The sequence below is a fragment of the Pelmatolapia mariae genome, linkage group LG4, assembly GCF_036321145.2.
Source record: "Pelmatolapia mariae isolate MD_Pm_ZW linkage group LG4, Pm_UMD_F_2, whole genome shotgun sequence".
In the NCBI taxonomy this organism is placed as follows: Eukaryota; Metazoa; Chordata; class Actinopteri; order Cichliformes; family Cichlidae; genus Pelmatolapia; species Pelmatolapia mariae.
Genome location: NC_086230.1, coordinates 31,051,046 through 31,077,500, shown reverse-complemented (window position 1 = coordinate 31,077,500; position 26,455 = coordinate 31,051,046). Strand labels below are relative to the sequence as shown.

The 26,455-nt window shown below is 38.0% G+C and overlaps 2 protein-coding genes and 1 pseudogene across 2 annotated transcripts; all 3 read right to left on the bottom strand.

Annotated features, from left to right (window-relative positions):
- Window positions 1-57: 57 nt before the first annotated feature.
- LOC134625602 (uncharacterized) lies at window positions 58-7,404 on the bottom strand. The gene is made up of 4 exons (XM_063470851.1): window positions 7,180-7,404; window positions 3,015-3,599; window positions 2,768-2,887; window positions 58-1,806 (listed from the first exon to the last, which is right to left on the bottom strand). Exons 1-4 carry the CDS (start codon window positions 7,191-7,193, stop codon window positions 1,209-1,211), a joined length of 1,317 nt encoding a protein of 438 aa, XP_063326921.1. The 5' UTR covers window positions 7,194-7,404; the 3' UTR covers window positions 58-1,208.
- Window positions 7,405-7,850: 446 nt separating this feature from the next.
- LOC134626789 (uncharacterized) lies at window positions 7,851-10,264 on the bottom strand (annotated as a pseudogene).
- Window positions 10,265-17,912: 7,648 nt separating this feature from the next.
- On the bottom strand, window positions 17,913-23,998 carry LOC134626788 (uncharacterized). Its single transcript, XM_063472712.1, has 4 exons — window positions 23,853-23,998; window positions 20,116-20,700; window positions 19,904-20,023; window positions 17,913-18,909 (listed from the first exon to the last, which is right to left on the bottom strand). The coding sequence occupies exons 1-4, from the start codon at window positions 23,864-23,866 to the stop codon at window positions 17,913-17,915; spliced, it is 1,716 nt and encodes a 571-aa protein (XP_063328782.1). The 5' UTR covers window positions 23,867-23,998.
- Between the last annotated feature and the right edge of the window lie 2,457 nt (window positions 23,999-26,455).

The following is a 26,455-nucleotide window of genomic DNA, read 5'->3' as shown; positions in this document are numbered from 1 at the left end:
AGTAATAGTCATGTTAAACACTATGTGATTAAAAAAAAAAAAAATTACTTTCACCATTGTTTGAATTTACTTTATCTTCAGCAGGATGTGCCTATATCAGATCTCTGCCTCTCAGGCTGTAACCACAGCTGTGGGAAGATTTTAATCTGAAGCTTGCAAACCAAACAAAAGTGTAACAGGTTGCTTTAGGTGTGAGAACAGATTTAAAAAGGTGTCTACTTCTATGATGTCAGCCAAATGTAAATCATCTAATCCCCGTTTGCATTTTGTGCTCCTGTTCCTTTATCATATGACTGACTGAATTACATGAAACATTGATTATCCTGTAAAACACCTAACATAAGAGGAGGAACAGTGCAACTTATTGCATTACTGATGATACAGCAGCTGGGATCAAACCAGTACCGTGCATACATGCAAACATATTACTTTATGGATTTATTTCAAATCTTAAAAGAAATCTTTGTTTCGTATCTGCTGCCTATCATCAAACACAGGCATAGCTTTTTAATTATGTTCACTAAAACAATTCTGGATATTAACACATTTCATTGGATAAGTTAAAACTTTATATATCAACAGAGGGAAATTTTAAGTATACAAGTATTTATACAAAAAGAAACAGACTACATTTACATTATGATCATTACATGTGATTAGTGCTGCTGTTAAATTACCAGTGCAGTACACACACAGCAAACTGGTCAGACTGGTACAAGAATATTTAATCTGTTCTAAAATCTATGCACCAGAACTTCATGTAATTACTGTGTAATAACAGAACTATTACAGAAAAAAAATTTCTATATCTGGAAGTAATTCTTTTTTATTTTATTGCATACTTGATTAAATAATGTTATTAATAAGGTTTTATATTTGACTGTTCAAATAAAATTTTCAGCAAAATTATGTACAAATTATATATATTAATCAAATTTGTATTGAAAGATTTTCTCTGATACTTTATATTGCAGTAATCACAACTATAGAATGAATATATTTTTTCAATTGGCTCATTATCAATTAATGTAATTACAGCATGAGGATGCCTCGCTGCGTGCTGTTACTGAAAAGACCTACAGTCTGAGGATTGCTTTCAAACATTTTCCACATAAAATGGCTCTATGATCTGATCATAGTTTCAGTTAGCATGAGTCGAGCACTTCATTGATCAGTAATTTACAACTGTTTCATTGCAGTTTTTTTAATCATTCAGCAGATGGTTCTACCCTTTCTGCTTCACTCTGTTTCTTCACCTCCATCTCCAGATAAATTGGAGTCTCCAGGACAGCCTTCTTTTTTTCTGATGTTGGCAAACCTTCATTCAGAGAGTCATGCATCTTCTGCCATGAGTCGATCTCTGAACTCCAAAGTGCAGCTCTGGCTCTGATGAATTGTGAGACTTCAGTCTCGCTGCCTTTAGCCAGACTGATGCTGTCTTTACAGATGAAGAAAATATCCATGCCGAGGAAGAGAGCATTGACTGCAATGAAACCTGCTCTTGCTGACTTGGAGAGTGCAAGGGTCCCTTTGGCTCCAGTCATTGTCAAAGCTAGAGAAACTCCTGCTGTGAAAGGACTTAATGCCAAACCAACAATGGACAGCACACCTCCAACTGCTCCCACGGAGCTGCCTGCCACACTGGAAATCTTTGCCCCCATATTCATTCTGTCTAACTGAACAGCTGTCTCCTCCAGCTCCTTTAGAAACTGCAGCATCGTGGGCTGTCGCTTGTCGAACTCACTAATGAACCCATGGCACGGTTCCTCCTGGAACAAGAACACCATTCGGAACTGCTCGTTCATCCTGAGAAGAAATTTAAAGTGGGGTGACAGATTTTAAAACTTTAGCATGTTATTGCAATATTAACAATATTTAGGTTTAGTTTTTAAGGCTGCATGACCAACAAAAACATGTCATGTGTCCTGCAAAACATTTTTTTGGTTGCAGGGATATAAGTCCTCCCTGCAGCCCATTAACAAGACTAAAGGTTTAACCTCCTACGACCCGAACTCTTTCAAGTCATGCATTGTTAATTTCTCTTAGCTATTTGGGCTGATTGGGACCTGATGAATGTAAAAACAAAGAATTAACTGATTTTTTTTTTTACCTGATTTTTGTTTCTGAGAGAAATGAGATCCACATATGAGGACATTCACTTTAAATTTTGATGGAGCAGTGGCAGTTTAATGTCCTCGTAAGTGGATACCAGGCCCTTGTAGAGCAAAATTTTGTATTTTGACAACCCAAAATGTGACGCCAGGTCCTAGGAGGTTAAAGAACATCTACACTGGCTTCACTTTTAAGATCCAGAAGCTACATCATTTTTTTGTATAGTGTAGTTTCCAGACCAAGCATATTTAACAGGGGTCTCAAACTCCAGGCCTCGAGGGGCGGTGTCCTGCAGGTTTTAGATGTGTCCTTGATCCAACACAGCTGATTTAAATGGCTAAATTATCTCCCCAACATTTCTTGAACTTCTCCAGAGGCCTGGTAGTGAACTCATCATTTGATTCAGGTATGTTGACCCAGGGTGAGATCTAAAACCTGCAGGACACCGGCCCTCGAGGCCTGGAGTTCGAGACCCCTGATGTACTAGGAGTGAAACCGGTCTCACTGCAGCGGCAATGTCTACGTCACAGCACCAACATCAAAGGACATCTTATGCAGGCCTGTAGGACATCAGCAGTATTTGACCCCTGAGATGAAAAGAAAAAAAAAAAAACAAGCTCTGTGTTGACACATATTTTGGAACAGAAAAACTTACCTGATCTCATCAAGCTGATTTACGTGATCAAGCATTCTCTGTATGTCATCCTCAGACAAATCCACATCAAGATCAACCACAGTTTCTACAGCCATCTTCAGACCAAAGTCACTGAAGCAGCTGTGAAGAACGCAGGTCAACATATTTAATACAATAGATGATACTTAATGTGCAAAATTCCTTAATATTTTGTATATCATTTATTTGTTTACCTTTTGTCCAACTTGTATATCATTTATTTGTTTACCTTTTGTCCAACTTCTCACAGATTGTCTTGGAGGTCTGTATGTATCTGTCCAGCTGATATGCCAGCACTTCCATATTCTGAGGTTTGGGAAGGAAGAAGACGTTGTCGTCTCTTTTAAACTCCAGCAGCAGAGGACAGATCACTCGTGCAGCCATGATGACAGCCTGAACATACTCAGGACTGATCCCTTCTGGAAGGTGTAACACCTGATTCTCTGTGAACACATGCAGTGAGGTCACTGCCAGCTTCTCCACTGCATCCAGGAAGCTGCTGAGACTCTCCAGGCCACTTGCAGTGTCCTTCAACACTTCGACCAGCTCTTTCTCCAGCTCTGCACGCTTGCTGTCTACATTCACCTTGCTCTTCATATACTCCACAAAGGCTTTACCTTTTTCCTCTGATTTAGTAACATGGTTGATGTTTAGGTCAAGTGTTTCAAGTCTATCTTTGATATCCCTCATCATTTCTACCTCGGTGTCTCTGCAGAGCATCCATTTAGAGAACATCTCACAGAATGTTCTCACTGTGTGGATGTAGGTGAGGGTGTCTGTGGTGTAGCGGCACAAGGCCTCCTGTAGCTCTTTCCTGTAACACAAAGCATCATGCGTTTGTGAGGTTTCTTGGGGAATTCAAACAAACTTGTACATGACAGCTTGGTTGCAAAGCTCAGTAGAAAGTGCACTACACAACAACTTTAATAGTTTAAACAATTTTATCTAAAATGTACAGCACAGCACAGAGAGTCCAACACAAACCAAAAAATGATTCAACTTTTTATTTTGCTAGTAGTGCTAATTGGGTAGCACTTTGTCTGCAACAGCTAATATTAGAGGATTTGTACCAAAAACTCAATTCGTGGAAGAATCTTTGTTTAATCTTGGGCTAACATGATGTGACAAAGTGGAGGAGCAGTTGCAATGCTCTCCATTTGTCCCATATGTGTTTACTTTTTTTTTTGCACATTGTACATATTATTCTGTTTCTATGTATTTGCTATGATTTTCTATTTGTCAAGTAACATTGCTTCACTCACTATCCCGGGTTTGTTTGTGTAAGCGTTCTGTTGCCAGCAAATCAAACATTCTGCAAATTAAGGCAAATACTCAGTTACATGTTTCTTTATATTTTCTTATGTTACAGATTAAGTCATTTGTTCATACTTACTTTGTTTGTCTTTTCAGTCTTCATGAGGGTCAGGTGTGGGGAAACACCCGCCTAGCATTTCCTCATTTTAAAATCCTGATGATGTCACACATGACATCAGCAGGTCAAACCAAGTGGAGGGGTTTCTTTTTCCATCGAGATGCTTCCTTTTGTTTGTGTTAAGGTTTAAAGGGATTTGTTGAATGTTTTTCTTTTCATTAATACTGCCATTTAGTTGTGTAAATGTGCATATTAGAAGTGTGAAGAGGTTTTGTGTTTTTAGATCATCTGTGTAGAGTTTTAGATCCCTCAGTTTGAGTGAGTGGTCAGTTTGAGTGATGGCCCTATTTAAAGCCAGTCTCTACCAGATGCAGGAGAGAGGAGAGGTGAGCTGTGTTACCAGAGCCATGTTCTGTTGAGTTTTGTTCATTGAGTTGATTTGGGGGGAAGTTTTGTTAAGTTACATATTAAATTAAGTTCACTGTAAATAAATTGCTCACCTTTGGAAACCTGAAATGTCTGAGTAGTCTGCTTCCCTACCACCTTCCTTGACGTTTGAGTCTGACTACTTCACACATGATCTTGCCTGCAAGCCCATTGAATAGCTGCCTCTTAAATGAAGCAAAATACTGGTTTTCAGTGCATATTGTCAATGAATTTATCCCTGAGCTTATGTAGTACTTGGTAACTTAACACTGAAAATGGCTTTATCAGCTACAGTTACAAACTAACCATCGATACTTTTACATGTCTACAGGGGCTTTTGGTCAAATTATTTCCATTTTTGGACGCTTGATGGCTGAGCTGATAGAAATTAACAACTAAAGATTGAGAAGTTCTCATTTACGCCTCTACAAACACTGAGCTATGCCTGATTGAATGAACAGAGGTGGGCCATCTGCCCAAGTTCCATCCATCCATTTTCTTCCGCTTATCCGGGGCCGGGTCGCGGGGGCAGCAGCCCAAGCACAAAAGCCCAGACTTCCCTCTCCCCAGCCACCTCCTCCAGCTTATCTGGGGGAACACCAAGGCGTTCCCAGGCCAGCCGAGAGATATAATCTCTCCAGCGTGTCCTGGGTCTGCCCCGGGGCCTCCCCCCTGTGGGACATGCCCGGAAAACCGCGCCCAGGGGGCATCCTTGTCAGATGTCCGAACCACCTCAGCTGGCTCCTTTTGATGTGGAGGAGCAGCGGCTCTACTCTGAGCCCCTCCCGAATGGCCGAACTTCTCACCCTATCTCTAAGGGAGAGGCCAGCCACCCTTCGGAGGAAGCCCATTTCCACCGCTTGTATTCGCGATCTCGTTCTTCCGGTCACTACCCACAGCTCATGACTATATGTGAGGGTAGGGGCATAGATCGACCGGTAAATTGAGAGCTTCGCTTTACACTCAGCTCCCTCTTCACCACAACAGACTGGTACAGCGTCCGCATCACTGCAGCCGCTTTGTTTCCAAAAGCCTTCCACTACCATGACCTGGATGAATGAGGGCCTACACAGATGTCTCACTGTGGATTTGATGCAGGATCCAAAATAATCATATAGACTTTCTTCATAGTCAGTTTGAAGTAACGATAAAGGGGTTGTGTTCTTTTTTTCTTTTTGTTTTTAAGTGACAGCAGTGCCCAGGAGAAACCAAAAGATGACAACAAGTGTCAGCACTCTTTGGCACCAAGGGACAGTCCTACTCCATCTGACTGCTTTACTGTTTTTCAATAATAATAACAAAATTGTGTATATATATATATATATATATATATATATATATATATATATATATATATATATATATATATACACAGAGACAGATGAGTAGCCACTGAAGTCACAAACAGGCTAATCTTCTCACCTAACAGGCCTTTTCACAGGAGAAGCACAATTACTAATATCAAACTGAATAAATACAGCTGTGTGCTCTGCCACTGTTAATGCTGAATATCATGGAACCACCTTTAATGTTATAAATCACACACTACTGTGCTTTAACAAGTACTTGTTAAAATGTATTTTGCAGAAATCACTATTCAGCTTTAACCTTCTTAGCTGCTTTTTTATAATATAACCGCTAGATGGCGCCAAATTACAAAAGGCTATGGGTCAGTAAATGGAGTTATTAGGACAGGTTTTAATAAAATGGTGTACTGCAATTCTGTGTTTTTTCTTTCTTTTTCTTTTTTTAATATATTTCCTCTGTTTTGTCCTGGTGCTGTTGCTGTACACCAACAGAAGATAGAGCTCTTCTTCTTCTTCGTTGGGTGTGTACTGTGTATATTGTGCTTCATCATTTTCAAATTTATTCAAAATCTGAAAACTTGAATATTGTCACCGAAGTCTTGTGCTGATGGGACTTTTATTACTTATTATAAAGCCCGACTTCAGACATGCATAAGCAGGTAACATTAATATGACTAAGTCATTTTGCCCTAGAGGTATTTTGTTTAGGCCTCAATGGTTATAGCAGTAGCAAAACACCTGGAATATTAATTAGCAGCACATTCATTATCAGATTGTTAATATTAATGCAACAGTGCTCATTGAGATGTCTGTTGCAGTTGTAGTGTTTATGACTTAACCACAGCCTTTGTCCTTTAATACATTTCTGTATAAAGTTTTTCTATAGCCCCTCTAAACGTTTATGTAAGGAGTCATTATGATAAAAGGAGGGGAAATTGAATATTTGTACATTTTGAAGGTTTAAAAGATTAAAAATTGTAAAGGCTAAAAGTCTAACTGCTAACAAAGAGACACGTTTTCGTGTAAAAACCACCAGTCCCATCACATGTTTTTAAAATTAAATCTAACATAAAAACTTGGATGTAACCGGAACTGTTGCTGATTAAAGTGAAAGAGTAAATATGTAAAAGTAAAGTGGTCCTGTTCCTCAAACGATTCTTTTAAAGTCGCTGGGTGTGTCTTTAAAATCGTTTCTTCCGTGTTTTGTTCTAGTCTGTCACTTAATCAGTACATATATGTATTTCATATATGTACTCTAAAAGTTTTCCGTGCACCATGAGCCGCCTTACCTTGCCTCAGACATCTTCCTCTTCTCTGTGTGTTGTGTTCAGGTCCTCGCAGAGGTCTCACCTTTATCTGCGCAAAGGAAACAAGAACAGGATGGATCTGAAGCCCGCAGTCCAGCTTTTGTAAAAATTAACAAGCTCCCAATACCATGCCTCGAGTGGACCTGCTGAAATAACTGCATACCCACTCAGTATTTAAACTGCCCGGTCACAAAAGTTTCGTTTTCATTTCTCCACATTATGAGCCACACCTGTTTGTGTAGCACATTGGATCACCGACAGTCAGCTGACTTTTGTTTGTCCCAATTCTCAGCCAAGCATTTGTATGATGCTGCTTTTTTTTTATCCACGTTTGCCTTCCAAATGAACTCGAACACTCCACCTCAAAGTACGGGGGAAACGGATGTACATACATAATCGAAATTAACCCATCCTACCACATCCTGTGGGGGTTTCCGCGGTGGGGGGTGAAGAACAACACAAACATTTAACATCTAGAGAACGAAACCGGTACGTCAAACACTGGTCATGATTTCTGAGCATATGCGGCCCTTTACACTCCCACAAATAGTGTTATGATACATGTGCACAACACTGTTTTGCAAAGAAGCGGGTGAGTAAAAGCCATAATCATCCTTCATATTGGTTTCATTAATGTAAATACTGCTTATATATTATATATTTTTAGATTTTCTCAATTTAACATCTGAAGCATCTCTAACTAGTGTTCGAATGCCCAGTCCAACTGACCCAACTTGTTTAAAGCTGCTGAACATATCTTTATAAAAACCCACTTCTATGTCAGCAGTTGGATGACTGATCGCCAAACAATCCTGAATACTTTGCATATCTTCCATGAACTTCGGGAGGACATCATTGACTTTGCTTTTCTGTGTGTGTTTAACTCCAATCTCTGCTGCAGTGGTCACAGCACTGGTGATTCCACTGGTGATTCCCAGCCCAACCCCGGTCATTGTTAAAGCTAGAGACACGCCTGCGGTTCCAGCAATTAACACCAAACCAACAATGGACAGTACACTCCCAACTGCCCCCAGCATCCTGGGCTGTCGCTTGTTGAACTCATTGATGAATTGTAAGCAGTATGTTTCTTGGAACAAGAACACCATCCGGAAGTTTGGCTCCATCCTTATCAGAGGAAACAGATATTTATTTTAGAATTTACATCTAGTTTCGGTTTTAAGTTTAGTTTTAGTTAAATATAGTAGCCTTGGGGGAGCTGTTCATGGTCACAGCAAGATTTTAAAGAGATCTGAGGGAGGTGGTGAAAGTAAAAATATTCCAAACCAGTTTCAGTTCAGTTCAGTTTCAGTTTCAGCAAGTTAGCACAGGGTCAAGATCGCAATGAAATGTATTTGACGAGCATAAGACAGTCACTCAGCAGAATGGTACAGTAGAAAAAAATAAAATAAAATAATGAAAAATAAATAGAAAAATAGTAAAGAGCAAAATATTAATAAGATGTAGTAAAAGAAAAAAAGAGATTTTCAGTTAACTGACTAAATATATATATATATATATGTATATATAAATATATGTACACACTAGTGATTAAATAAAGAAAGTCTTAAATAGGAATGTGTGTGTGTGTGTGTGTGGGGGGGGGGGGGGCAGATGGGATATTGTACAGGAATGAGCAGCAGTACAAACTAAACAGTACAAAAGTTTTTTGGTTTTTTGGTGGCAGTTGTTACAGTATTGCACTTTTTTAAATATAAATATCAATAAAGTGGAGTGACCAGTGCAGATTGTACAGAGTACTTGTGAAGCTGCAGGGTAGCTTCTGAGTGAGTCCTGTGGACTGTGCTGTGTGTTTTTAAGTGTTGTGGTTGAGGTGTCGTATGGCTTGATGGTAGAAACTGTTTTTAAGTCTTGCAGTCCGAGCAGACAGACTCCTGTAACGTCTGCCAGATGGTAACAAGGAGAAGAGCTGATGTGCTGGGTGGCTGTGGTCCTTGATGATGCTGTGTGCTTTACGGGGGCATCGCTGAAGATAAATGTCCTGAATGGCAGGAAGCCTCACGCCAGTGATGTGCTCTGCTGCCTTCACCACCCTCTGTAGTGATTTACGGCTGCTGGCAGAGCAGCTTCCGTACAAAACTGTAATGCAGCTCGTCAGCAATCTCTCGATTGTACACCTGTAGAAATTTGAGGTGATGTTGGCGTTCATGCCAAACTTCCTCAGCCTCCTCAGGAAGTAAAGCTGCTGGCGAGCTTTCCTGATAGCAGTGTCTGTGTGAAGGGTCCAGGAGAAGTCCTCGGTGATGTTGACTCCAAGGAATTTGAAGCTGCTGACCCTTTCGACCTTGACACCGTTGAAACCAGTTTTCATTTTGTCATTATTACAAAGTTGAGACTGAAGGGGGGGGGGGGGGGGGGGGGGGGGGCACTACAACTTTATCATTTTAAATCATACATTACAACATGATAAAGTCTGCAAAACCTGAGGTTTCAGTACAAATTACCTGATTTCATCGAGCTGATTAATGTGACAAAGCATGTCTTGTATGTCACTTTCAGGCAAATCCATGCAGAGGTCTATCTGACTAATGTTCTTCATCAGGGGAAAATCTGTCATGCAGCTGCTAAGGACACAATGCAAAATATGTTTATACATAGTGTGGTTTGTGTTGCATTCCACTGAAATGTAATTTTACCTTTTCTCAAACATTTTGCAGATCACCTTGGAGGTCTGTATGTATCTGCCCAGCTGATATTTCAGCACTTCCACATTCTGAAGTTTGGGAAGGAAGAAGACTTTTGCATCTCTTTTAAACTCCAGCAGCAGTGGGCAGATTCAATGTGCAGCTATGACATCTTGAACATGTCCAAGGCTGACCTCTTTTGGCAGCTGTAACATTTGGCTCTCTGAGAACACATGCATTGAGGTCACTGCCAGCTTCTCCACTGTAGTCAAGAAGTGGTCGAGCTTCTTCAGGCCACCCAGAGTGTCATTCAACACTTTGGTCAAATGGTCCAGCTTCATATCCTTGTTGAGCTTTCCCAAATCAGTCTTCCTTGCTTCCATCCATTTATGGAATGTCTTGCAGAATGATCTCACTGTCTCAGCATAGTCTAAGGTTTCTGTGATGTATTTACACAAGGCCACTTGGAACCTCTCTCTAAAAAAACAAAACAACAATAAGACTCTTTTATTAATCTGAAACGTTCTTACCTTACATGCAGAATAAGTAAATACAGTAACTTAGTGTCAGATTTATTAAGTATGCAAAAGGAGCAACATGTTTTAGTTAATCAGGATTTTTGCAAGTTGATGGCCAGTATTTGAAGTCAGCATATAATGTAGCTGCATTTAGTATAAATAGGAAAATACATTTGCCTATTCATAAACTATTTAACGATATCCAATGTCCATTCAGATGATGCTGAAAATTTGTAACTTTCTCTTTAAAACAGCTGCAGCAATGAAAAATCCATATTACCATTTATTACCGTTTACCACCAAACCTATCTTCAGTGTTAAATGTTAAATTTATAAAATAGAGAATCATCTTTGTAAAATCTTTGACTCTAATGTGCCTGGACATTTATGATGATTAGTTTGTATTTAATGAGATAATGCCAATATCATTTAAACCACAAATTTGTAATCGAAAAAATAACATTCTCAGTCAAAATCATCAAAATAAGAAAACATCAGAGGTTTCAGGGTGACATCAGCCATTTATTTGAACTAATCACTCAGAAGTTCTCAAAACAAGTTCATTTTTTGATAACTGCAAACAAGGTGACAAGAGAAGTTAAACTGTTTGTGGGCCAACAAGAACAAGAGGGGGGAAAACTCTTTTAAATTAAATCAAGTCTTTAATAATCACTGATGTTGCTACATTCAGCTCGGGCTTATTTGTGCAGCACCAAGCTCCAACAACAGTCATCTCAAAGTGCTTTACAAAGTGCACAGGACAGGGACCTGATAGCTGAAGGCTTTCCTAAGTCTGAGAATAAGGTGCTCTGTTAAGATATATACAGTATTTTTTTTTCTTTTTTCTTTTTAGTGAAAAAAAAAAGATATATACAGTATTAAGAAAACTTTAAAGTACAATCTGTTTATCCAAGACTTTTTAGAGTCTTAAGACCTCAATTTTAAATTCAAGTCTCAAATTAACAGTAAGCAAATAAAGAGAAACTAATATGGGAGAAATCTGATGGTCTCTTTTAGTCTCTTGCTGTGACATTTGGATCAACTAGAGGCTTTCCAGGGAGCATTTAGAACAGCTTGATAATGCGTAAATTACACTAGTCCAGCTTAGAATTAAAAAATGCGACTTGTTTTTGAGCATCGCTCTGAAATGGGATGTTTCTAAATCTCATAATACTGCACAGAAGAAAGAAAACAGTGCTACATGGTTTGAATGTTGTTATACTGCAGTACTGTTCAGTTACAGATAGACGATATCACTGGAGTTTGAAGCACTTTATTTATCAATGTCATACATTCAGCACACCTGGTGGTTGGTTCTGACATCAGCATATGCAGATTTTTTTTTTTAATATCACTCTTCCTTTTAACTGTTCACACATATCTATATTCATGTACAAATACATATATACCAAAATATGAGTATTAATATCAATACAAACAAAAATACAAAATAAAATCCAAACTGTGGACAGATAATATTGTCCAACTGGATTGCACAGAATAATAACTAAAAACTCAGCCAACACTGCCCTCTGCTGGATTAATTAATGAACAAACATGTCACTCTCACAGGTGTTTCACAAGTTATATGTTGCCGGCAGCAACACAAGCGTATGTTATCATAAAGATACTGTTTCTATCATATTTGCGCTCTACCAAAAACAGAATGGCACCATGTCAGTTTGTAAAGTTTCTTTTCCTCCTAGAGAAAGTGAGATCACTAACAACCACAGCAACTCAGTCACAATGCGGCAGAGCACATTCAGAGCTGGGTCACCAAGTTGACTCAGTTCTGAGGTGAATAGTGACTAAAAATTCCCAAAGCTCCAATAACTGCAGTTCTTAACCTCTTCTGAGTCAGGAGCTTCACGGCATGGGTTTCAATCCCCGAGCAGGTCCTGAGTAATGAGAAGGTGGCCCAGTGCTTATGTCCATAAATTATATGTATGTAGTGACACTTAAATTTAAATCTGGATTAATGGTGATGGTAGTGCAGTGCTAAGATAAATTGTGAATTAATTAAGAAGACTCCAGGCTCATGGTATTCTGTTACAATATTAAGACACTCAGTAAGATCAAATTATAACTCTTGATACTAATTCTCCTATTGTGCATATTTGAACCAAAACTGTAGATTAACTGTTTGTTTATTTGTTTGTTTGCATCATCGTCGTCAGCTTTCACTTCAGCCTTTTCTCTGTATAAACTGTCTGCTTACAGCATGAATAGTCTTCACATGTCCCTGACATCCTGTTGTAATCTGATGACACACTGACCCACACAAATTTAAAAAAGTCTAAACATTTAAAACACAGATTTTAGTAAATATTCAAAATCCACGTGAAAAAGTGCTTGAACTTTTCTGATAGTTTTTGTTTTTTGTTTTTGTTTTTTCTTTACTTCAATTAGGTAACTGTGGCAGGATTTGCTTTCACTTTTAATCTACAAACACCAGATGAAACCACCACCGCTTCCATCTTTCAGATCTCTACAAGAAGCTGAACGAACAGAACAGAACGAATTCTTTTAAATGCTCCATCTTAAAGAAACTACACACTTTCTCAGACTCGTCAACTCCTCCCCATGTTTTGGTCCAGTTGCAGTAAAAGCAAGATGAAAATAACCAATTAGTCTAGTTCATGTTCGCTGAAATAAAATGTACCATTTTCACTCGACTGCTCACTCTATGTTTATTTCTACTTCATGTTGAGAAGAAAAATTGCACAGTCAAATCACACAGTCAGTCATCTACACAAGCTGGAGCAGGTTACATGTCCCACTGGCTGACTCAAAGTGCAAGTACTTATGGGCACCACAAGGGGTGACCTATATGAATTGATTTCCCCCAAAAATGTTTTGATTTGATCTGGTCAACTTTGATTTAATCCAACTCTTTGATTTGGTAACCTTGTCAAACAATTTGTTTCATCCTGGTTTTGATCCAGGGAACTTTTGCATGTCAGGTAAATCTGTTAAAAGCTACACTTCAGTCCACTAATCCATTATACTTTAAATAAAGAGATTAAATTACTCCTTTATGCAGTGGTTATATTTTTAAGATTCGTTTTTATTATTGCTTTAGATTATCAACAGCAACAAAAAAAAAAAAACACAGATAAGTGTAATTTACATTTCTACTCATATTTTTTTTCTTAGTGAGTCCAAAGAAACTAAAAGAGGTTAATACTATGTTCCTTTAAACTTCCTGTTCAGAACAAAACAGAATCTGATGTTGTTTACTTTGAAAACTGGTGCCTACAGGAAACTACAGCGAGCTGAGCTGAGCTGCAGATTTACCTGATAAATCTTTGTAGATTCAGCAATACAAAAGATTTCACCTTCTGTCATTGTCGTCGCTTTGTTCATTCTTCTTACTGGTTTTTTAATTAATTACAAAGAAGCAAAAAAAAAAATTAACAAATGGCAACATGACCAAACATGCAATTTGATTGAGCAAACAACGTAACTGACATTAAGTGATTCAGGCATGGATGGCACCAAATCTACTAAAACTTACTCAAGACCCTCTACCAGAAACCTGAGAGTCATTCTGGAAAACGGCTTAAACTGGTAAAAAATCAACTGGCATGGTGTCCAATTGTGTGCCAAAATTGGACATTTTTGTGCAACGTCTGGATATTCATGTATTGACAGTGCTGCAATTTTTCACTGTTTCCCTTTAGAAACATAAATCTTTGCACAGATGATGTTTATATGTTGGTTACTGAATTTCTGGAATGAAACGTGAACTGAAGCATATTTTTAAAAGGGTTATATGCTAAAAATTAAAAAAAAAAATTAGGTGATTACAAAATTTACTTACTTTTTCTGTGTTCCAGTCTCAGTAACTTTGACACAGTAATATCTGCTTCAATATTTACACCTCTGATGAAATTTCACAAGTGTTAGCTTTATTTTGATACCAAGATTGTAAGGACAGAGTTTGTAATTGCAGAGAAATAATCAATTAAATTTGGGCATTACATTTTCGAGCAGGAAGCTCAGAAACCCCCTTGGGGTCTAAGTGGTTAAAAAACACATAAATGCTGTCCTGAGAGCTTGCTTTTTTCAGTTAACAATAATAGCAAAGGTGAAGCAGTTTCTGTCTTTTGGTAATCTCGAAAAGGTCATCCATGCCTGGACTATTGCAGTAGTCTTTGTGTTGGTACTGGAGTCTCACAGATTGGTTGAGTGCAGTTGGTTCAAAATGCTTTTTTTAATATCTGCCACCCCACTAACATAATGATCTGTTAACTATACACACTCCAGCCAGATCACTAAGGTCTGCTGAACAATATCTTCTTGTTGTTCCCAGAAAGTATAGACCTTACCTTTCCTCAGACATCTTTGCACTCAGTGGATCCTCTTCTAGGAGATGTAGCTATTAAAAAGACAGTAAGTCAAGATTTATATTTGTGATCACTCTTATAACTTTCAACTCCTGATTTATTACCTAAAAGTTCTGATGGAAGAACTTCACTCAAGTATGTAGGATTGGTTTCTCTTTTATCTCTCAAACCACACCCATTTCTGGAGTTCGTCATTTTGCAAGGCATTTAGAGAGAGAGAGAGAGACAATTATCTCTACCTCTATTTAGTCACAGCCTTGATAAAGACTTTAATTTAAAACTGAAACAAAACAAAGTCTAACAGGATGCTTTAAATGTGAGAATAATTTTTTCTCAAATTCTGTGTTGTCACGCTAAATTGTCAATCATCTCATAATATCTGTACTTTGGGAACCTGTTTATCACACTAACAGAGATTCTGATGAAAAATGTTATCAATAGGATAACCTATAAAGTTTGCAAATTAAATATTACACTCTTAAACATCTAACCTGAGAAACCATTAAATTACTGCTGGGACCACCGATTTTGAATGTTATCAGTCCATTCAATGCACGTTATTAGCAGTATTCAGTGATTTAAACAATGTTAGGACAGAAATATTTGCTTCTGTCATGGCTAATAATGCTGTTGGCTAATTTGGTTGCCAGAAAAATGATTGATTGCAGCCGCAGATTCACAATAAATATCCTGATTAGCTTCAATGTATCTATATTCAACATGTGCAGGAAAAGTGTATGATACGCATACTGACCCAGGCTTAATTAAAATTAAAATTCCACCTGACTGAATAAAGTCTGACTCCTTTAATCTTGCATCAGAAAACTCAGGATGCAGGTTTACTGCCAAGAAATGTTATTTATTGGCAGTGACGTGTCAGTCAACCAGTTATCCATCTGCCTATCTGTATTGTACTATTAAGACTAAGACAGTTGTAAAGGCTTTGACCCAGTTAATTTCCAAGGATGTGATGCACTTATTGGGGATGGTTCTGTAATAAATTTGCATCAGTGGTTATCCAGTGCACCCACAGATTAAAAACACTTTACTTACTGTCCAATGATGTGTTCACCTTTTCTTGTGTCCATTCCTCCATTCTGTTAAATTGCTCCTTCTGGTACCAGGGTTGCTGAGTTGGTGGATGGTAACGTGTTGCTGGACTTAGCGTTAACATGATAGTGTGGTGTCGAGAGCAATTTAGGTTAGTGTTTATATATATGAACATAATAAAGTAATATGGGTTTTTTTCTTTTTTCATTTTTTTCATATATATATTTTAAGTAATAAAATATGTGAATTTTTTATTGTTATTCAGATCTTTGTATTGCTTGTTGATAGCTAAAACCATGTTTAAATGTACATATACTTGACTAAAGTAATGTGTGGCTTACAAAACCTCTTTACTTTTTTACAAAAATTAAGGCAGTTTTGAAGGCAAGAGGGGTCCTACGTAGTAACAACAAGGTGTACCTGTGAGGTTATATCAGTAATAGTCATGTTAAACACTATGTGATAAAAAAAAAAAATTACTTCCTTGTACTGTTTTTCCTTGTACTTTTATCTCAGCACCATGCTCAGCCAGAACAATGACTGCTGAGTTTTTGGTTGTTGGAATTTACATTTTCAACTGTCACATCAAATTACTGACTAAAAGTAGGTTTTACTTGTACGTTTATTTGTCTGTTTGTTTTACTTTAAGGACAATATGCACATATACCAGCAATGACCTTGTTAAATACTGTAGCAATAAAATTAAGAACATCACAGTTGTGGGAATTTTGTTTTGCTTCATCAGGAAGATATCATCGTCATCATCATATATTTGCCTTTGAAACTGTAATAACAGCTGTCACATGTTTTATAAGTGAAGCTTGCAAATGTGTAAGAGGCCACTGGAAAAGGTATCCATGTTTATCACATTACCAGAGAGTCTGACTAAATGTTCTGACAACAATTTAAATTCTATTTTTATGTAAAATATTGATTCTTAAACAAGAAAAACTACAACATCTATTTTTTGTTTTGTTTTTTGTTTTAGAGTTTTCATTTCGTATCTGCTGCCTATCATCTACCACAGGCATAGCTTTTTAATTATGTTCACTAAAACAATTCTGGATATTAACACATTTCATTGGATAAGTTAAAACTTTAAGGATACAAGTATTTATACAAAAAGAAACAGACTACATTTACATTATGTTCATTACATGTGATTAGTGTTGCAGTTAAATTACCTGTGCAGTACACACACAGCAAACTGGTCAGACTGGTACAAGAATATTTCATCTGTTCTAAAATCTATGCACCAGAACTTCATGTAATTACTGTGTAATAACAGAACTATATTACAGAAAAAAATTTGTATATCTGGAAGTAATTATTTTTTTAATTTTATTGCATACTTGATTAAATAATGTGATTAATAAGGTTTTACATTTGACTGTAGAAATAAAATGTTCAGCAGAATTATGTACAAATCACATATATTATTCAAATTTTGCATTGACAAATATTTTCTCTGATACTTTATATTGCAGTAATCACAACTCTAGAATGAATACATTTTTTTCAGTTAACTTATTGGCAATTAATGTAATTACATTAATGTAATTACACCATGAGGATGCCTCGCTGCTTGCTGTTACTGAAAAGACCATCAGGCCATCAGACTGCTGAACACTTCATAGACACCTCACCCTCACTACTGGAACTTCAACATTATGCACTCCATACTGTATATAAATACCACTGTTTTGCACATACCAACCTCTGTATATTTTATATATCTTATTTTATTGTTTACTTTATTTCATTTGTAAAACATGTATATACATACTATATACACACTCAAACACACACACGTAGAAAAACATATTTAGTATACACATTCAGTAATGTATATACCTTTACATATTGTACATATATTTATTACTTTTTAGATTAGCCATTTTTATATTTTGCTTGTTTTACATTATTGTATTTTGCACAACTCTGTTGCTTGTGAAGCTCGCACACAAGAATTTCACTCACATGTACTGTACCAGTGTACCTGCACATGTGATGTGACAATAAAAGTGATTTGATTGATTTTGATTTGATTAAAGTCTGAGGATTGCTTTCAAACATTTTCCACATAAAACGGCTCTATGATCTGATCATAGTTTCAGTTAGCGTGAGTCGAACTGTTTCATTGCAGTTTTTTTTAATCATTCAGCAGATGGTTCTACCCTTTCTGCTTCACTCTGTTTCTTCACTGCCATCTCCAGATAAATTGGAGTCTCCAGGACAGCCTTCTTTTTTTCTGATGTTGGCAAACCTTTATTCAGAGAGTCATGCATCTTCTGCCATGAGTCGATCTCTGAACTCCAAAGTGCAGCTCTGGCTCTGATGAATTGTGAGACTTCAGTCTCGCTGCCTTTAGCCAGACTGATGCTGTCTTTACAGATAAAGAAAATATCCATGCCAAGGAAGAGAGCATTAAGTGCAATGAAACCTGCTCTTGCTGACTTGGACAGTGCAGCGGTCCCTTTGGCTGCTGCCTGACCAATATCTGGGATCTCTGAGGCAACCCTGGGTGCATTACGTAACGCTTGTCCTTCTTGAGCCACGACTTTCCCAGCACTCGTGAGCAGCTCTTCAGTTTGTAACATCTTAACAGCAGAAGCGCCATCAACAAATGCATCAATACCCTTTCCAATAGTACAAGCATTAGCTGCAATCTTGCCAACTCCCACAACCATATTTATGTCAACTGCGTCCAGTTTGGCGATGGTTTGACTGGTCACCTCCTCCAGACAACTCTGGAGACTCTGTACATCCTCCATAAAGTTCTTGAAGACTTCAGAGGCTTTCTTTCGTTGTGTAGCATTTACTCCAACCTCTGTTGCAGTGGTCACAGCACTGTTGACTCCACTGGTGATTCCCAGACCGACTCCAGTCATTGTCAAAGCTAGAGAAACTCCTGCTGTGAAAGGAATTAATGCCAAACCAACAATGGACAGCACACCTCCAACTGCTCCCACGGAGCTGCCTGCCACACTGGAAATCTTTGCCCCCTTATTCATTCTGTCTAACTGAACAGCTGTCTCCTCCAGCTCCTTTAGAAACTGCAGCATCGTGGGCTGTCGCTTGTCGAACTCACTAATGAACCCATGACACGGTTCCTCCTGGAACAAGAACACCATTCGGAACTGCTCGTTCATCCTGAGAGAAGAAATTTAAAGTGGGGTGACAGATTTTAAAACTTTAGCATGTTATTGCAGTATTAACAATATTTAGGTTTAGTTTTTAAGGCTGCATGACCAACAAAAACATGTCATGTGTCCTGCAAAACATTTTTTTGGTTGCAGGGATATAAGTCCTCCCTGCAGCCCATTAACAAGACTAAAGGTTTAACCTCCTACCACCCGAACTCTTTCAAGTCATGCATTGTTAATTTCTCTTAGCTATTTGGGCTGATTGGGACCTGATGAATGTAAAAACAAAGAATTAACTGATTTTTTTTTTTACCTGATTTTTGTTTCTGAGAGAAATGAGATTCACATATGAGGACATTCATTTTAAATTTTGATAGAGCAGTGGCAATATAATGTCCTCGTAAGTGGATATCAGGCCCTTGTAGAGCAAAATTCTGTATTTTGGTCTAGACAACCCAAAATGTGATCTCTACATATGTGGATGCCAGGTCCCAGGAGGTTAAGAAACATCTACATTGGCTTGACTTTACAGATCCAGAAGCTACATCATTTTTTTGAATAGTATAGTGTCCAGACCAAGCATATTTATCAGGGGTCTCGAACTCCAGGCCTCAAGGGGCAGTGTCCTGCAGGTTTTAGATGTGTCCTTGATCCAACACAGCTGATTGAAATGGCTAAATTATCTCCTCAACTTCTCCTGAAGTTCTCTGGAGGCCTGGTAATGAACTAACCATTTGATTCAGGTGTGTTGGCCCAGGGTGAGATCTAAAACCTGCAGGACACCGGCCCTCGAGGCCTGGAGTTCAAGACCCCTGATGCACTAGGAGTGAAACCGGTCTCACTGCAGCGGCAATGTCTACGTCACAGCACCAACATCAAAGGACATCTTATGCAGGCCTGTAGGACACCAGCAGTATTTGACCCCTGAGATTTAAAAAAAAAACAAACAAAAAAAAAAACAAGCTCTGTGCTGACACATATTTTGGAACAGAAAAACTCACCTGATCTCATCAAGCTGATTTACGTGATCAAGCATTCTCTGTATGTCATCCTCAGACAAATCCACATCAAGATCAACCACAGTTTCTACAGCCATCTTCAGACCAAAGTCACTGGAGCAGCTGTGAAGAACGCAGGTCAACTTATTTTATACAATAGATGATACTTACTGTGCAAAATTCCTTAATATTTTGTATATTATTTATTCGTTTACCTTTTGTCCAACTTCTCACAGATTATCTTGGAGGTCTGTATGTATCTGTCCAGCTGATATGCCAGCACTTCCATATTCTGAAGTTTGGGAAGGAAGAAGACGTTGTCGTCTCTTTTAAACTTCAGCAGCAGTGGACAGATCACTCGTGCAGCCATGATGACAGCCTGAACATACTCAGGACTGATCCCTTCTGGAAGGTGTAACACCTGATTCTCTGTGAACACATGCAGTGAGGTCACTGCCAGCTTCTCCACTGCATCCAGGAAGCTGCTGAGACTCTCCAGGCCACTTGCAGTGTCCTTCAACACTTCGACCAGCTCTTTCTCCAGCTCTGCACGCTTGCTGTCTACATTCACCTTGCTCTTCATATACTCCACAAAGGCTTTACCTTTTTCCTCTGACTTAGTAACATGGTTGATGTTTAAGTCAAGTGCTTCAAGTCTATCTTTGATATCCCTCATCATTTCTACCTCGGTGTCTCTGCAGGGCATCCATTTAGAGAACATCTCACAGAATGCTCTCACTGTGTGGATGTAGGTGAGGGTGTCTGTGGTGTAGCGGCACAAGGCCTCCTGTAGCTCCTTTCTGTAACACAAAGCATCATCTGTTTGTGAGGTTTCTATGGGGAATTGAAACAAAACTTGTACATGACAGCTAGGTCGCAGAGCTCAGTAAAAAGTGCACTACACAACAACTTTAACAGTTTAAACACTTTTATTTAAAATCTGTGAATGGACCAGAGTGTAACCCAAATATTATAAGACCTTCCTCAACTTTCACTCGCAGCAATTTAATGTGACATTTTTATCTCAAAGTGTTGAGCCTCACTGCCCACCTCCTCTACAGTTTAGCTTTAGTTTGCTAATATTAGATTAGCAAAGTGTGAATCCACAAATCACTCATGTCCACAAAATGACCCAGCACAGCACAGAGTCCAACACAAACCAAAAAATAATTCAGCTTCAGATTTTATTTTGCTAGTAGTGCTAAGTGGGTAGCACTTTGTCCACAATAGCTAATATTAGAGGTTTTCTACCAAAAACTCAATTCGTGGAAGAATTTTTATTTAATCTTGGGCTAACATGATCTTGCCTGCAAGCCTATTAAATAGCTGCCTATTGAATGAAGCAAAATACTGGTTTTCAGCGCATATTGTCAATGAATTTATCCCTGAGCTTATGTTGTACTTGGTAATTTAGCATTTGAAAATGGCTTTATCAGCTAAAGTTACAAATTAACCATCAATACATTTACACGTCTACAGTGGCATTTGGTGATGATAGAAACTGACAACTAAGGATTGACAGGTTCTCAGTTACACCTCTACAATACTGAGCTATGCCTGATTGGATGAACAGACGTGGGCCATCTGCCCAAGTTCCTTTATCTCAAACCAATGGTGGTGAAAGTTCATCACACCAGATGCGTCTGATTTGTATAAATTAGACGGGGCATACATTTTGAGCAAATGAGGAGCAGGCTACAAAACACAGTGTGTTTTGTGTAAGGTGGGAGACGTTATGTACAAGTCGATGTGCCTGTTACTCAGGCATTAAATACATGTACTGATCTCTCAGTTAATATTCAACATTATATACACAATAGAGCATCATAAAATTACAGGGTAGTCATGTGCAAGTCTCATTGTGTACTAAAGGGCTTGGTGAGACATCATCACACCCAGTCAAGTCCGACCACTTTGTTTCCAAAATCCTTCCACTACCCTGACCTGGATGCATGAGGGTCTATACAGACGTCTCACTGTGGATTTAAAACGGGATCTAAAGTAATGATATAGACTTTCTTCATAGTCAGTTTGAAGTAAAGATAAAGATTCACTTTTTGAAGTGACAGCAGTGCCCAGGAGAAAGCAAAAGACGACAAGAAGTGTCACACTTACTGGCACCAAAAGACATTCCCACTCCTTCTTAAGACTGATGGTAAAAATGTAGATTTGGTATTAATGTACCCTTTAATGAGGAAATGCCTCAAAAACATAAATAAATAGAAGAAAGGGGCTTTGGCAGAATGAGTACCTCGGCTCCTTATTGAACTTGACACAGATCGGCTGTATGAGTTTGTATTCTAAAGATGCACTAATATTACAGAGATTTAAATAACATGCAGCGAAACCTCAGCAAAGGTTTGTCATTGTTTGATTAACAAAGAGTCTCCCGGTTGTGGTATTTTGTCAGCTCAGATAGACAAACTTGTTTTGTACCAACAAAGGCCTTCTTATTTTGTATTTTACTTATAAAGTAAGCGACTGCTTTACTGTTTTTCAATAAAAATAAATAAATAAAAAATACATATACATATATATATATATATACATATATATACATATACATATATATACATACATACATATATATATATATATATATATACATATACATATATATATATATTTTTTTTTTCTATGTTTATATGTGTATATATATATATATATATACACACATATAAACATAGAAAAAAATCATAATGTAGAGACAGATGAGCAGCCACTGAAGTCACAAACAGGCTAATCTTCTCACAAAGCAGGCCTTTTCACTAGAGAAGCACAATTAAAAATATCAAACTGAATAAATACAGCTGTGTGCTCTGCCATTGTTACTGCTGAATATCATGGAACCACCTTTAACATTATAAATCACACACTACTGTGCTTTAACAAGTACATGTTAAAATGTCTTTTGCAGAAATCACTATTCAGCTTTAACCTTCTTAGCTGCTTTTTTATAATATAACCACTAGATGGCGCCAAATTACAAAAGGCTATGGGTCAGTAAATGGAGTTATTAGGACAGGTTTTAATAAAATGGTGTACTGCAATAATGTGTTTTTTCTTTTTTCTTTTTTTTCTTTTTTAATATATTTCCTCTGTTTTGTCCTGGTGCTGTTGCTGTACACCAACAGAAGATAGAGCTCTTCTTCTTCTTCGTTGGGTGTGTACTGTGTATAATGATCTTTATCATTTTCAAATTTATTAAAAATCTGAAAACTTGAATATTTGTCACCCAAGTCCTGTGCTCATGGGACTTTTATTATTTATTATAAAGCCCGACTTCAGACATGCATAAGCAGGTAACATTAATGTGACTAAGTCATTTTGCCCTAGACGCATTTTGTTTAGGCCTCAATGGTTATAGCAGTAGCAAAACACCTGGAATATTAATTAGCAGCACATTCATTATCAGATTGTTAATATAACGCAACAGTGCTCATGTATCATTGCAGTGTTTATGACTTAACCACAGACTTTGTCCTTTAATACATCTCTGTATAAAGTTTTTCTATAGCCCCTCCAAACGTTTATGTAAGGAGTCATTATGATGAAAAGAAAGAAAAAGGCAAAGATATGTTTTCTTAGGGAGGGGAAATTGAATATTTGTACATTTTGCAGGTTTAAGAGATTAAAATATGAAAAGGCTAAAGGTCTAACTGCTAACAAAGAGACACGTTTTCGTGTAAAAACCACCAGTCCCATCACAAGTTTTTAAAATTAAATCTAACATAAAAACTTGGATGTAACCGGAACTGCAGCTGATTAAAGTGAAAGAGTAAATATGTAAAAGTAAAGTGGGCCTGTTCCTAAACGATTCTTATAAAGTCGCTGGGTGTGTCTTTAAAATCGTTTCTTCCGTGTTTTGTTCTAGTCTGTCACTTAATCAGCACATATATGTATTTTACTTCATGCACTCTAAAAGTTTTCCGTGCACCATGAGCCGCCTTACCTTGCCTCAGACATCTTCTTCTTCTCTGTGTGTTGTGTTCAGGTCCTCGCGGAGGTCTCACCTTTATCTGCGCAAAGGAAACAAGAACAGGATGGATCTGAAGCCCGCAGTCCAGCTGTTGTAGAAATTAACAAGCTCTCAATACCACGCCTCGAGTGGACCTGCTGAAATAACTGCATACCCACTCAGTATTTAAACTGCCCGGTCACATGTTAAGTTTCGTTTTCCTTTCTCCACATTATGAGCCACACCTGTTTGTGTAACACCTTGGATCATCGACAGTCAGCTGACTTTTGTTTGTCCCAATTCTCAGCCAAGGATTTGATGCTGGTTTTATTTATCCACACTGTAAAATCTAATTAGTTCCCAGAACTCAAAAAAAAACTATGTAAACTCGTTGCCTCAAAAAAATTGAGTAAAGCTTAGCTAAAAATGACTAAATTAGGACAATTTATTTATTTTGAGTACTCTGTACAACCTCATTAGTTCCCAGAACTCAAAAAAACTATGCAAACTCGTTGCCTCAAAAAAACTAAGTAAAAGATTACTTAAGATAATAAAGTTAGGCCAACTTATTCAATGTCAGTACGTAGTACTTAAAAGAACTTGATTTTTTTAAGCAACTAGCACACTATATTTAAGATCAGAAAACCTCCATTTACTGTTACATCTTCAAATCCAACTTTCCGAAGCTTTGTGCGATATTTCGCCATCTTAAATTTAAGGCTGTTCTTCCAGCCATACCATCCTGGCTGTAGACCGGGCTCTGTAAGGCAGAGGTGCTTGCTAATCAGTGCTTTTGCAACGCTGGTGAAGTCATCATCTTCTGGATATGCCTTGAAAGTGTACATTGACTCAGCAATTTTTTCAAGTATGTCATGCTTCATGTCTCTTGATACAGTCATTCGTGTCCCATCTTTCATGAAGGCAAGATCTCCCAGTCTAAGTCTGTACTCAACATCTACTGAGAAATTGGGTATATTAAAGAAGTCCGGCCACTGTTGTCTTAGTGAATGTGATGTCCCACAAGCTGACATGATCTCAGTGTCTGCTGTGCTGCACTCCGTGTCTGATGATGTGTTGGGTGATGAAAGACTTCTTAGATTAAGAGTTATGAGAGGGAGGATTTTCAGTGTTGCTTTTTCAGGCAAGTCTCCTATTCTAGTTAAATTGCAGAGGGCATTATTGAAGTCTTCATCTTCATACTGTAGTTTAAAGTCATACTGCAGCGACAGTTGATTCTTCAACTGATCTTTCAGGTCTTCAATAGAATCTGGTCTCTTACTCAACATCAACTTTCTAATATCATCATCACTGATGACAACTCTGAGCAACATTCCTTGGTCCATATTCAAGTGATCCTGAGAAAGGAGACATGTATGAAATTCAAACATTTAAGTTACTGTCACTCAACATAATATGTACCGCTTAAGTGTAATAAGCGGTCTTCCTTTCACTTTGTAAAGTGACAGGGGGAAAGGATCATTCAGCTCACACAACTCAGTGACTGAGACAGTGGACAAATGGTTGCCACAGAGCTCATAGGCTCTAAAATGCTCATGGTACCATGAGGTCATGAGTCTGCAGACAAATAATATCTCAGTATTGATCACCACAATCTTTGTTATTTGTCTGAAATCTGGGAGTCCCGAGCAAGATCCAACAGAAACGACCATATCAGCACTGTATTTAATGCCATGCACACATGCAGAAGATTCCACAAGGACTGTGTTCTGCTGAGCATTCCTGTGAAAAAGATACTTCTGCACATTTTCAGGAAATGAATCAACCATCACAGACTTTACTTTGTCAATTTCAACAGATGCCTTAAAAAAGAGGCTGATGACAAATGGAAGGACATCATTTTTTGGTGCCTCATAGCCAAAGTAAGTGCTATGTTCTTGAAATTGTGAGCATGACGCACAACTTCTTTGAAAAATTTGTGTTTTCCTTCAAAACGCATTGTCCACACAGCAGACAATGGACCAAACTTTTGGATTAATTGAGGGTAGTGCTCAATGTAGTGGTGCTTTGGCCTTATTGTTTCATTCGGGAACACTTTTTGAAATAGATGTCTATGTTCTGCTATCTTGCAGTCAAGAAAGTACATGGTTTCCTCTGTAAAGCTTGCAGACAATGACAATTCAACTACATCTTTTAAGTTCATCAAAACCTCCCAGGTTTCATCCCCCTCAGGAATGCGATGACCAACTAGTAGTGGCAAAAGTCGGAGAAGTGTCCAATTTTCATGGCCATTTCCTCCAATTGTTCGCTTGGAGTAAAAGTTCTTTGTGATGAGCTGTGGTTGATTTGTTCTGTCTGAAAATGCATATGGAAATTGTTTGATTGCCGCATTCAGGACTTCAAGTGTGAAATATCCTTTTGATACTAGACCCTTCAAACACAAGGCTAATTCAAGTGGAACAACACCCTCAAGGAGATCATGCAAAAGGTCTGGTGGGTACCCATCAACAACATGAAAATGTTCCAAGCTTACAGTAAGAGGGCAATTTCCTTTCACACCATATTCTTGAGACATGGCAGAATCCTCCAAAACGTCCCGTACATGTCTGTCATGACTTTCTTTAGTTCTTGGTTGAAAC

What these genes read in the sequence shown, in the direction of transcription:
- LOC134625602 (XM_063470851.1), bottom strand. An exon ending in TGTGAGAAGTTGGACAAAAG is followed by an intron (nt 2,888 to 3,014) that starts GTAAACAAATAA and finishes CGTTCTTCACAG; the next exon opens with CTGCTTCAGTGACTTTGGTC. An exon ending in AATCAGCTTGATGAGATCAG is followed by an intron (nt 1,807 to 2,767) that starts GTAAGTTTTTCT and finishes ATTTCTTCTCAG; the next exon opens with GATGAACGAGCAGTTCCGAA.
- LOC134626788 (XM_063472712.1), bottom strand. An exon ending in TGTGAGAAGTTGGACAAAAG is followed by an intron (nt 20,024 to 20,115) that starts GTAAACGAATAA and finishes CGTTCTTCACAG; the next exon opens with CTGCTCCAGTGACTTTGGTC. An exon ending in AATCAGCTTGATGAGATCAG is followed by an intron (nt 18,910 to 19,903) that starts GTGAGTTTTTCT and finishes TTCTTCTCTCAG; the next exon opens with GATGAACGAGCAGTTCCGAA.